Genomic DNA, 10,970 nt, shown 5'->3' on the forward strand with positions numbered 1-10,970 from the left:
CCAGGTCCAGTGCATCATGAAAAGAAGGTAGAAGTTGATGAAAAGACTTAAACAGCGGTGAGGGCACCACCATGGAAGACAACTGAGTAGAACATCTACCAAAATAAGACCTGATTTATTATATTAAACTCAAGCTTACATCACTTGTTCTTTCATCTTCAAGTATGTCTACCTACCACTCACTGCAGCTTGATCATTTGGCCCTCAGCCGGCATGGATAGAATATATCCATTCTCACTTTATAAAAAGGTACAAGAAAATCTACAAATACTGTGGTTACATCATTTAACAATGGTATGGTACAGTAGATACACTACCTTGTCATGAATGCAATGTCTCTGATATTCCAGACTACTTGGATTTCACTAGCTCAGACAGAGATAACAAAACATTTACAGCAGTACTGACCTGCCAAAGAAGCTGGGTAAATATGCATGTCAATGCTTGATACCATCAACACTTGTGTTAGCTACTTTAAATTTAACACATTTTCTCCCTTATCACTGTAGTTACACTAATACCTTAAGCAACAACTGATATTTAGCCATAACATTTTCTTTACCTCTATCCTTCTCTTCCAACTTTTGTAAAAGAGAAGAGTGTGTTATGTCCACATTGGCAGGCACGTTATGTAGCCAGGCTTGCCCTGATAGCCATTATTCAAGCATTAAACTGTTTCAATTTGGTCCCGACAAAACAAAAAAAAGGGTTGGAGGAGAATTAACTTCTTTTGTATTTTTTTTTTAAATCAGTGCAGTTCATTCTAGCTGAATTTGTTCCTTTACTCTGAGCTGTTACTATAGGACTTTTTCACATGGGCCACCTAGTGCTTCGATGATCATACTCATACACATTGAAAAATATTAAAAAATGGAAACTCTTACTATTAGAAGACATGATGCCAAATACCATGATGGCATTTCTGCGTACAACTGGATCTTCATGTGAGATGAGTTTATACAGATGTTCCACTGCTCCAAGACCAAGTAGTGTCACTTTGTTTTCATCATCTGAAGAGTAATTAGGTTAAAAGTTCTATATGCAACAAGCTCACAGTTTTAATGTAACAAAGTAAAACAGCTATCAATCCTTTAGTGGACTGTAGAATCAAAGAACAAAGGACTGGACAGGACCTTGGGAGATCATCTAATCTACGCCCCAAGTAAACATGTGTCAAATAGCGTCAAATAGTGCCAAATGGTATCTAGGATTAATTCACATTTGTAAAGCAAAGGATGCTTCCGTCTATTGGACACCCAACGCATTTGCTGGAGTAGTAGTACAAAGGACTGCTTTCTATTTAGCGAAGTACAGGTGAATGATATCATTAAGAACTTCATTTCATTTTCCTGTTTTCTTGCCTTCCTCAAAATAAGTTAATTCATTCTGTGGATCTGCACTACCCCTTAACTGAAGCAGCTACTAGGATTTGGATCATTAAATTCCACCTGAGATTTCTACCACTGGAATAGGCTCCGGCAATGCAACCATCAGAAGCATTCCGTATGATCACAGCCTTCTGTTCCTGCTCACTCAAAAACCACCCCAATCCCAAGAAACAAAATCCAAAACCTAGTCCTATTCTCAGTTCCCACAACAGCTTTATAATTCATTTGCTAATGAACCATAATTTGCTCATGCATGTCCTTTCCGGCTACAGCTGAGCAGTGTGAGAATAAACTGGAGAACTACACTCATTTGCAGGCCAAAACACAAAACACAAGAACTATTTTTTATTGAGGAATGAGACTTAATTGACTAGCAACATTCAAGAAATCAATTAACTGTAAAGTGAAAACAACTCCCTCTCTTCTGCCACACTGTAAAGTTACGGTCTAGTCTTCTGGATGATCGCAGGAATACCTACATTAACAACTTACAGGATTATTAATTTCATAGAAACAGAAAAATTAAGTATCTGTCCTCTCACAGTGTGCCATATTTTACCGAGGACAACAGGGAAGAAGCCAACATGATTCCATGATGCGTGGTTCACAGCTGCCTCCCAACAATCCAAATTCTCTCTTCACATATTCAGATATGGTCACATGCCCTCAGCCAGGCTTGCCTTATTAAGCTGGACCTAAACATCCTTCAGAACCAATGACCTCTAAACGATTGCCAAAATCTTCAGCTCTTCTCTCATAACTTTAGCATGTTGATAATTGTCATCAATACAAAAAGCATACAAACCCATAATTTTTTAAGAAAACATAAATTAAATGGAAAACAGATTAATTATACCAAGAATGCTGCCAGTGTATGCCTGAGTGACAGACGTGGAATGAGTAGGAGGCAAATTGGGAAATGATGTGCTACATAATTTTGAGCCTTTGTTAAACAATTGTCTTCTGGGCCACCTGGAGCATAATGCTTAACTATAGATAATACAGGGACCTTCGGAAGATTTGCGATCTTGGAGACTTGTGAGATTCCTGACATATACAGAAATAAGCTTGATAAAGGATGCGGAGCAGTCTCCAATAAAACATCTACCACAGAAGTACTGACACAAGAGCTCTATGGGCAAAAATAACAGAAACAGGGAAAACTGAACCTTGAAATAGCTACACTGTGCAGGAGTTTCAAACTGTTAACATAAAAAAGAGAATTCTTTCCCAGATGTAGGTCTGTTGCTCATAACAAAATGGATCTACGTTATATTTAAACCAAGTTCTATTAAACAGAGAATATAAAGTTCCACAACAAAATGATCAGAATTTCCTTTACCAAAGCAAACCAAAGGACTTCTTTATAACTGCAAATATAGGTTCAGAGATATTTCAGAAAACCCCCAAAACATTGTCAGAGACTTCTGAGATGAAGATTTCAGTGCTAGGAAACCAAAAAATTGCACGCTGCTATCAAAATCTAAGCAACGCAAAAGAAAAATCATTGCAAGATGACTAACCTCTTGATGCAAATTTATACAGAGCACCACATGCTTGGGCCAAAACTTCCTCTTCAGGAGAACTAAGCATTAGGACAGCCGTTGCTGCTGTTTTGCTTTCAATCAATAAAGGATCAAACTACAAACAAGAAAAAAAAGGAAAGAATAGTTGGATTTATATATACTATAAAAATACACACACAGTATACTCTATACATATAGTGTATATATGTACACTATATATATATACAGCATATATATATATACTGTGTGCTGCAGTAGACAGCCACATTTCATTTTAAAAGATCATTGAATCCAGTCATTCACCCAGCACTGCCAGGTAGCACTGCCTCAGTACCTCAGCACCACCTCTACACATCTTTTAAACACACCTCGTCACAGCTTTTAAACACTTCCAGGGATGGGCACTCCACCACTTCCCTGGGCAAACTGTTCCAGTGCTTCACAATCCTTTAGGTGAATAAATTTTTCCTAATACACAACCTAAATCTCCCTTGGCACAATTCAAGGGTGTTTCCTCTTGTCCCATTTCTTGTGACCTGGGAGAAGAGACCAACCCCCAACCTCACTACCACCTCCTTTCAGGTAGTTGTAGAGAGTGATAAGGTCTCCCCTCAGCCTCCTTTTCTCCAGACTAAACAACACCAGTTCCCTCAGCTGCTCTTCATGGGACTTGTTCTCTAGAGCCTTCACCAGCTTTGCTACCCTTCTCTGGACACGCTCCAGCACCTCAATGTCCCTCCCAAAGTGAGGGGCCCAAAACTGGACGAAGTATTCAAGGTGTGGGCTAATCAGAGGGACAAGTACAGGGGGATCACTTCCTCCTCCTCCTCCTGCTGGCCGCAGTATTGCTGACACAAGCCAGGACGCCACCTGGATGCCACTGCTGGCTCATGTTCAGCTGGCTGTCAGCCAACACCTCTAGGTCCCTTTCTGCCAGGCAGCTCTCCAGCCACTCTTCCCCAAGGCTGTGGTGTTGCAGGGGGTTGTTGTGACCCAAGTGCAGGACCCAGCTCTTGGCCATACCGAACCTCATACCATTGGCCTTGGCCCATCGATCCAGCCTGTCTAGGCCTCATTAACACTTGTAATTCCTTTAAAAACTAAAAGGACCCTTCCCGTGCCTTCATCAACTCAGTTCACTAGCTCACCATGATCTTGTACAAGCATAAGTATTTCCACAGAATAATCCCTGCTTATCCAGCTAGAAATGATACAAAGTGTTCATTTCAATTTCTGACCTTTTTCACACAGCAAGAAATCTTCTGACGACTCTGGCAGTTTTCACCCTCTTAGACTCTTTAGGACTAACAGCACTTGAGCAAAGGAATACCCTAAAAAAGCCTTTCATTCTTTAACAAGACTCAAGGATTTCTGAAAATTCTAACCATTCAAAAGTTCTAAGCTTATTTGGATTTAAAATAACTTTTAATATGGAAAAACTGTCTTCCTCACACTTTAGGCCTACAGAGTATCTGCATTACATACAGAAACTACCAGACACTGGAGTCACACACACTCTCAATATCAGTGTATTTATCTTTAAAACACAGCAGATTTATATCAACAATATAAATTATTTAAAAATAGTATTACAATATATTTTTATACTGTATATATTTTAAAATGTCTATTATTTGTTTTACTTAATTTAAAAACCCTCTAACTGTCACGTCAGAGGCACATGCTGCTGAACAATAAAGGTTAAGAGGTTGCCTGGCTTATGTGCTTAACTGGTCTTCCTAGCTTCAAGCAAGTCTGAAAAACCTGAAGACACTGTCCCACTTCATGCTTGCTGCGACAAGCTGGAGGCATGGGATGAAACTCCTTTTTAAAGAAAATATAAGCTGTTTTCTGTGCCACAGGTCATTTTGCTTAGCAATGACTCAGCAACAAGAATCAAACCAAATAGTGAACAGTGGCCCAAGTTATTTTTTCATGATGAGACTAAAATCACCTTATTCTTTATGGGAGTTTTCTTTTTTGATTGTAAGGAGGCAAAAAATTCAGCTTATCAGAGCAACAGTCATTCATTCTACCCACGAGAGGCACATATGAGAATTGAGAGAAGACTGAAAGTCCCTTTAGGCACCTTCGTACTTCCCTACTTCTGCACATTTGTGTCCTTGCATGGACAGAACGTGATCCTACAGGTAAGTGCTACGACTTAAGCACAGACATATCTCCTGAGTGTGGCCAAATACTTGCTGATGGGATAAAAATGTAATTTTTAGTAAAGGCTGTTAGTTCTCTAGAGAAAAATAAACACCAAGATTGATCTCATGGAGATTAATAAGAAATGAAATACGAAAAAAGAATTTTAAATCTCAGTTATTTATTTACATTGATCTAATATCAAAAAAGCTTTTCTGTTGCTCCATTTGCATTGCCTCTTGTGTTCACAAGTAATTGTATAAACTACAGATGATTCCCAGGATTTAATGCCAGGCTGTCACACGAGTAGAGCGACACTGGTCTAATCTCTATCCATGTGTATAGATGTTAGATCCACTACTACTGCCTGAAACATTCAGCATCCACTTTCTTATTAGAAGTAGTTTTGTGCTGAAAACCCAGTAAGAAGCGTCACAGAAATCAATGTAAGCTTAAGGAGTCAGAGGCCTGGGCAGGTCAGTGATTTGCTGGAAAGTAACACTGTTGATCAAAACTATCACAGAACTGGATATGACTTTCGTTTATCACAATGTCAGCACATCTAGAGTTCCCCCTCTCCTTCTGAATTTTTTTTTTTTTAATCAAGGCTTGCTACCAATCTTCGTACATCATTGCGGACTCCTCCCTTAATGGTACATACAGGACAGATTATATGCTAGAATAATATGCCTGAAGTTACAGCCAATCCTGAATTAAACACAGAAATGCAACTATACAACATTTCCAACATTCAGTTTGCATAAAGTAAGAAGAGTTAAATGAAAAAGAAAGCTATAATTCAAAAACTTATGACTTCGATCATTATTTTTCTGTACGTTTGACTTCAAAGTCATTACCTTGGTCCCTCAACCCTTAACATGCTCTTTTTTTTTCTTTTATCAACTTAACTTCGTTGAAATTGAAGGTAATACAAAATATGTTTCCAGTCAGACCAAAGACTCATCTAGCTCAGCATCCTGTCTCCAACAAAAGCCTGTAACAGGTGTGGGCAAGAAAACTACAAAACTTTGCTTATGTTTCCTCCCAGACTCCAGCAACCTAGAGAACTGGTGAGCTAGCAAGTTTATCTCTGTGTTCAAAAAGTCCATTTTTCCCTAGTTAATTTGGTAAATTACTTTTTAAGCCATCTGTGTTTTAGCCACTTAATATTCTGAGATACAAATCACATAAAGTGACATTAGCTTGTCTGTACTTCACCGTTTTGAGAGACAGTGTTGACAGACATAATAAAGTCAAGTCAAACTAATATTTAGGCATTCATTGCTAAAAAAAGGTGTTTCTGTGGAGACTGAATTTCAGAAGCTGACAGTGTCACTTCCTACATTCCACCTTTTTAACATCAGTGTTGTGAATGAAGCCTTTTTCAAAAATACTCAGTTATCTAGAGTGATAATGCCTTGGTATTTTCACTAGTTGTAATCTTAGACTTCCCTTTTAATGTCTATGCTCTAGACGACAATAAAATAGTAATATTGTCCAAACCTAAGACAAAACTTAATGAAGATATCATACGAAAAGTTTCTATCAATCTATGTCAAAGCTATCATATTTTATCTGCCTGAATTACTGTCTAAGGTCATCCATATAGAGATTGAGGCTCAAAGCAATATTTTTCCTGGAGAAGACCAATTCTCAGAAAACATAATAGTGAAAGACAAATTCTGAAAGGCAGGGGAAACAGAGTCCTCAGGAATACTTTCTGAAACATATAAGCAGTGGCTAGGCTAAGAGATGTGTTTCCCACCTGTTCCTAGAAAGCTATAAAAATTAGTGGTCACCTGCAGCACCATGTATTGTCAAAGCATTCCATATGCACAAAGGTCCTTTTATAAGTCTGTCCACGTTATCACAAGACTTGTTTTCTTGGACTTGACATTTTCATAAGCAGATTATCAATCAGAAGATAATAGCTAATACAATTTTTATCTTGCCTGCATCTCATTTCCTGCCATCTGAAATATCCAGGTGAAATTAAACATTTTGAGATTTGATTTTATATGATCACTATCAAAAATACTCTCATCCCTAGAAAATTTTCTTGGTTGACAGTTGCAACTAATCAAGGAACTATTTTAATGTTTAATATTGTTTTGCTATGCAACACTCAGGTTTTTTTCTCCTGATAGGACTGCTAGAAGAGATATGCTAGCCTGAAGTACAGTAGGGGTAAAAACTAAGCCAAAACCTGCAAATGCCATCTGGAATTCAGTCTTCTCAATTCTTTACTTTTTTATAGTTTTACTGACCTTTTCTCTAAGGTTTTTTTTTCAATTGTTGAATATATTTTCTAACATTATTCACAGCTATTGTACTAGTTAGTAGGCTGTGCAATATTTTTATCCAGAAACTCTAAAGGTGGCTTTTGGATCTAGAAATTGTGGTGCTGCTTCTACTGATTTTCTAGATATTTACTGAAAAAGTAAACTTTTATTACTTTGGGGGGAGTTGGCCCATCTGTGTGCCTTGAATCGACTGTCATGCCTTTTAATTTTATTAGACTGTGAAGATATTTAGTTCCAATTCCTCAGGCCTGTTTTATTTAGTCCTATCCACATACACCTTCTTTGTGTGTCCTCCTGATTTGCTAAGTTGTTCCATAGAGAAATGGCTTTAGATCAATTTATCCTTTCATTCTGAAGTTTTATGTCAAGTCTCCTTTCATAAGGATTTATGAATTACATTTGTAATATTCATCTTTCCATGGAACAGTTCAGCAAAACCTGCTATCAATTGCTATGCCTCAGTGATGTCACGGCTGTTGGATATTACTATCTTAGTCAAAATTATTTATGCTTATTTAATATTGAAATGATGATGTTTTTGATGATCAATTTTCCTATGACCTTTGAAAAAGCACTAGCAGTACCATCACTCTTTACAGAAAAATCCATTGTTTTTTTAAAACAGTGTACTGAAATTTGGATTTAGTTTCCTGCTCCTCTGAGGGACTTGATGTGGTTCTGATTTTCATTAAGTTAGTTATGAACTGGCACAGAATTCATATTATACTCTTTTCAATGTTTCTGCCTTGTTTTTGCCAATTAAACTTTAAAAATACCCATATTTTGAACCTCTATCTTCTGGTGAGGTCTCTTTGTAACCTGTGAATTTATAAAGTGTGCTAGTATCAGGCCTTTAATCTCCTTTTGAAAAATGTCACATTACCACCATTATTCCATATTTGGCTTCAGCTCTTGTACTTCTCACTGTGGCTCTTCCAACGATACCTGAAAAAACCTGAAGCGCCGCTAAAGGCTGTGTATCTTTGCAAAAGATCCATAATATGTAGTACTCTCATTCAAAATATCTGTAAAATTTTGAATTCAGTAAAAAAATCTGAAGATCCATCTAGGCTCTAAACTCTTTCTTCTTTAAAGGGAATGTCTCCACAGTTAAAGAGACAGGCAGATTTCAGGTCACTCTTCTCCCTTCTCCTTCAATTTTTACAAATGGAAAACTAATACTGTTCTTCAAATAAAAAGAAGCCTGGATTGTTTCATGCTTTACTATTTGCAAAGCCTGCCAAAGACAACAATCTCCACACAGAACTACACATGCCCAGCCACTCGGGTTTGTATGCTGTCCAAGAAAAGCAGAAACAGAATCATCTTTAAAAGACATTTTTAGAATAATGTGGGTAAGCTAGGAGAGTAAAGAGCTATGTAAAGATGGTAGAGCTGGACCTATAATTGTGTAATGTCGATTTTATAGCACACAGCAGTTTATAAACTTACCACATCCTTGGGTGGAGACTCTGTTTCCTTCTTTACTTTTTTACCCATTCTAAAAACAAAAACAAAAACAAAAATTAAAGCAGACAAACAAACTCCCTTCTGCATTTTAGGAACCAGTTTACCAGTGATTTATAAAAGCTTGTAAGACAGACTTTCTCATTCATTTGACTCACTGAGCAGTTTGAAGATTTCTTCAACATAGTAATTTCTATGCAGAAAGTTGACCCTTATAAACAAAACAAACTTTCAAACACTTGAACACATTTGGTAAAATACACCTGTCAAGAAAATACATAACGAAAAAAGAAATATCCGAGACATCACAGGCTCAAGTTGTAATGTGGTACAAATACAAAGGACATGCTTTTCTGTAAGTTAGCTTTATCTGCATCTATAAATCATATATGAATTTGAAGATATTTCTGCATGTTTGTCTATACATTCTATGTTAGCAAACATTCTATACAATTGCAGAATGTACAAGTAAGTTCCTTGAAAATGTGATCCAAATTAATTTTAAATTCTCTTTTCATATTTCACAGAAGACAAAAAATCAGATCTGCAGGTTTTAAGAAACAGTTCTGCACAGTACAAATTTCACTGATTTCAAAAAGTGATGTCTATTTACACCAAGTCCAGCTTCTGTTTTCTGCTTTATTTGTACAAAGAGTACACGTGCATATGAATCAGGAAGACCTTCTCCTATTTAGGAGCCTGGTTGACAGGATCCCTTGGGAGGCAACCCTGAAGGGCAAAGGAGTCCAGGAGAGCTGGACAATCCTTACAAGGGAAATCTTTAACGCTCAGGAGCAGGCTGTCCCAGTGTGCCATAGGACAAGCTGGCAAGGAAGAAGACCGGCCTGGCTGAACAGAGAGCTTTGGAAAGTCGAAAGTGCAAGTAAACCTTAGTCTGGCCACCATAAAAGACAATAAAAAATGTTTCTATAAATACATCAACAGCAAAAGGAGGGCTAAGGAGACTCTCCATCCTTTACTGGATGCAAAGGGAAACATAGTGACCCAGGATGAGGAAAAGGCTGGAGTACTAAATGCCTTCTTCACCTCAGTCTTTAATGGCAAGACCAGTTCACCAGCTCCTTGAACCACAAGGCAGAGATGAGGAGTGGAATGAAGGTCCCACAGTCAGTGAACTACTGCACTGCTAAGATGTGCACAAGTCTATGGGGTCAGATGAGATCCATCCAAGAGTACTGAGGGAGCTGGTGGAAGTGCTCACCAAGACACTTTCCGTGATCTACCAGCAGTCCTGGCTAACCGGGGAGGACTGGAGGTTAGCAAATATGATGCCCATCTACCAGAAAGGCTGGAAGAAGGACCCAGGGAACTAAAGGCTTGTCAGCCTGACCTCAGTACCAGAGAAAGTTATGGAGGAGATCATCTTGAGTGCCATCACACGACACATATAGGACAACCAGGTAATCAGGCCCAGTCAGTGTGGGTTAATGAAAGGTAGGTCCTGCTTGAGCAACTTGATCTCATTCTATGACAGGGCGACTCACTTAGAGGATGAGGGAAGAGCTGTGAACATTGTCTATCTGGACTTTAGTGAAGCCTTCGACACTGTTTCCCACTGCATTCTCCTGGAGAAACAGGGTGCTCATGGCTTGGATGAGTGCTCTCTCCATTGCATAAAAAAACTGGCTGGGTGGCTGAGCCCAGCGAGTGGTGGAGAATGAAGTCAAATCTGACTGGTGTCCAGTCACCAGTGGTGTCCTCTAGGGCTCAGTGTTGGGGCCTGTTCTTTTCAACATCTTTATCAATGATCTCGATGAGGGGATCGAGTGCACCCTCAATCAGTTTGCAGATGACACCAAGTTAGGTGGAAGCGTTGATCTGTTCAAAGGTCAGGAGGCTCTTTGATCCTCCCAGGGATCTGGACAGGCTGGATCGATGGGATGAGGCCAATGGTATGAGGTTCAATATGGCCAAGTGCTGGATCCTGCACTTGGGTCACAACAACCCCCTGCAACACTACAGCCTTGGGGAAGAGTGGCTGGAGAGCTGCCCAGCAGAGAAGGACCTAGGGGTGTTGGTTGACAGCCAGCTGAACATGAGCCAGCAGTGTGCAGGCTTGTATCAGCAATAGTGTGGCAAGCAGGAGGAGGAGGAGGAAGGGATTGTCCCCCTGT

At 38.9% G+C, this 10,970-nt stretch overlaps 1 protein-coding gene across 1 annotated transcript in view; it reads right to left on the reverse strand.

The window, feature by feature from the left end:
• Window positions 1–8,868, reverse strand: part of ARMC3 (armadillo repeat containing 3) — a 47,020-nt gene extending 38,152 nt beyond the window's left edge. Inside the window, 3 exon segments of the mRNA XM_010139590.1 lie at window positions 885–1,010; window positions 2,912–3,029; window positions 8,821–8,868. Coding sequence (XP_010137892.1) covers window positions 885–1,010; window positions 2,912–3,029; window positions 8,821–8,868 — 292 coding nt within the window.
• Window positions 8,869–10,970: the final 2,102 nt, after the last annotated feature.

This window comes from Buceros rhinoceros, unplaced genomic scaffold (genome assembly GCF_000710305.1).
Source record: "Buceros rhinoceros silvestris isolate BGI_N320 unplaced genomic scaffold, ASM71030v1 scaffold67, whole genome shotgun sequence".
Taxonomy (NCBI): Eukaryota; Metazoa; Chordata; class Aves; order Bucerotiformes; family Bucerotidae; genus Buceros; species Buceros rhinoceros.